This window comes from Charadrius vociferus, unplaced genomic scaffold, assembly GCF_000708025.1.
Source record: "Charadrius vociferus isolate BGI_N301 unplaced genomic scaffold, ASM70802v2 scaffold55, whole genome shotgun sequence".
NCBI lineage: Eukaryota > Metazoa > Chordata > Aves > Charadriiformes > Charadriidae > Charadrius > Charadrius vociferus.
The window spans coordinates 785,937-788,165 of record NW_009648444.1 but is presented as its reverse complement, the minus strand read 5'-3'; the positions used below and the strand labels follow the sequence as shown (position 1 = coordinate 788,165).

The 2,229-nt window shown below is 41.0% G+C and overlaps 1 protein-coding gene across 1 annotated transcript in view; it reads left to right on the top strand.

Annotated features, from left to right (window-relative positions):
* Window positions 1–2,229, top strand: part of RRH (retinal pigment epithelium-derived rhodopsin homolog) — a 13,378-nt gene extending 11,149 nt beyond the window's left edge. Inside the window, exons 6-7 of the mRNA XM_009885483.1 lie at window positions 1,050–1,228; window positions 2,124–2,229. Coding sequence (XP_009883785.1) covers window positions 1,050–1,228; window positions 2,124–2,229 — 285 coding nt within the window. The remainder of the gene's footprint in view (window positions 1–1,049; window positions 1,229–2,123) is intronic.

Sequence of the window (2,229 nt, the reverse complement as noted above, 5' to 3'; positions counted from 1 at the left end):
GGGAGATCTTACTGCCGCCTTCCAGTACCTAAAGGGAGCCTACAGGAGAGCTGGGGAAGGACTTTTTACTGGGGCATGTAGTGATAGGATGAGGGGGAATGGGTTTAAACTGGAAGAGGGCAGGTTTAGATTAAACATTAGGAAGCAGTTTTTCACTTTAAGGGTGGTGAGGCACTGGAACAGGTTGTCCAGAGAGGTTGTTGAGGCCCCATCCCTGGGGGTGTTCAAGGCCAGGCTGGACGTGGCCTTGGGCAACCTGGTCTAGTGGGAGGTGTCCCTGTCTATGGCAGGGGGGGTGGGACTTGATCTTCAAGGTCCTTTCCAACATAAACCATTCTATGATTCTATGACACGGAATCTGTCATTCCGATAGAGCGTTTTATCTTTGGGAAGTGGTTTTTCATATTTTCTCTAGCAAGGTCAGAAAGTAGATTTCAGGTTGTTTACACCTGAACAGGAAACAGGAAGTAGCTAGGAAGCGGTTAAACTAAGGTGATTTGTGTAAAAGTTGATATCTTCTATGGCTCAGATGATATTGATTACCTGATCATTTTTAAACGTAGCATTTTCTTAGGAACGGATAGCCATCCTCTGGTGGATATCAGAGTGCAGCTCTTCAGATATATATGATAATAAGAACAATAATACAGCTAAGGTAACTTGCAGTTTGAAGGAGAGGGTTTGATGATAGCTTGCAGTGCATTTCCAGCTCTGACGTGGTGATCATAATTCATGTGTGAAGTCCTCTCTGGCCATTTAAACTTTTGATGGACACATTTAACATAATCAGTAGTGCTGACTGTGAAGGAAGAGTGTACATAATAAAATAACAGCATTCCAAATTAAATGGCAGTGTGATGTGCTATTAAATCCCCAAAGTCAGATTTCATCATAACCTGTCAAAATTTGTCAGCTGTGCTTGTTTGCATCTTGTCATTTGGTTCTGGATAGCTCTATTTTCACACAGGTGCATGCACATTTGAGGTTAGGTTATGAGGTCTTCATCTTCAGGTAATACTGGTTATGTGTCTGTTTCTCTTGTTTTACAGATGTCTGTTGTGATGATTGTAATGTTCTTGGTGGCGTGGTCTCCATATTCCATTGTGTGTTTATGGTCTTCCTTTGGAGACCCAAGGAAAATTTCTCCTGCAATGGCCATCATAGCTCCTCTATTTGCAAAATCTTCTACATTCTATAATCCCTGCATTTATGTAATTGCAAACAAAAAGTAAGTGCTCCTGATTTAGTACCAGTCTACTTCATGATTTTAGCATATCATGCAACTATAGAATGTTCTTCTGTAGCATTTAACAAACTGATTAGATCAAAGGGAAAGCCACTGTTTGATTTACCAAAGATGATCTTTTGGACAGGAAAGTCTAAAAGAAATTGTTTCGATCATCATCAGAACATACTGAATTGATAAAGATTTTTGAGAATGAAGACAGTTTTTAAAGTCCTTTTGTGGTTTCTCAAAGGGACTCATTATGGAATTTGGGTTGCATCAGCAGTAGACTGGTCATAATGACTGTGACCAAAATGTGTGTTGGCTTAGTGACATGTAACTTCAGTGGATTTCCTTGTCGGGATGTGTCATATTCTGACTGATTAGGATGGATTGACACTTTTTGTTAAAGCAAATAAGCTTAGCCTGTTCTGTTTTGAGCAAGTGTATCAAATGCTCTAACCAAGCTGGTGCCTCTGACTGGGAACTGGGTTTTGCAAAGAGGCATGCTTCCTTTCTCTGCTACCAACCTAGAAGCAGAGCTTGCGATCTCTGTCTACATGACCTTATCCCATCCGGCTGACTCAACGAAAAACCATCTCATTTTCTCCCCATTCTGTAAGTTCATCTTTGCTGTGGCTATACCTTGTCCTGGGATAAGCAAAAGCTGCTGTGACCCCCGTTACAGAAGAAACACTGAATTTCCCTGAGTTATTCCTGCACATGGAAGTGCAAAAAACTCGGGTCCTTTTGAATTCAAAATACACCATTTTTTATTAAGTAAGTTTTTCTAAAATTGAAAACTATTGTAATACTTAGGGCCAGCTTACCCAGTTTTTCTTTCTATTTGGCTCTCCAGCTAACGAGCTTTCTGCTTTCCCTTTCTTGTCCTTTACAGGTTTCGGAGGGCAATCCTGGCAATGGTGCGATGTCAGACAAGACAAGAGATAACTATAAACAACGCCTTACCCATGAGTGTATCTCAAAGCGCACTGACATCGTAG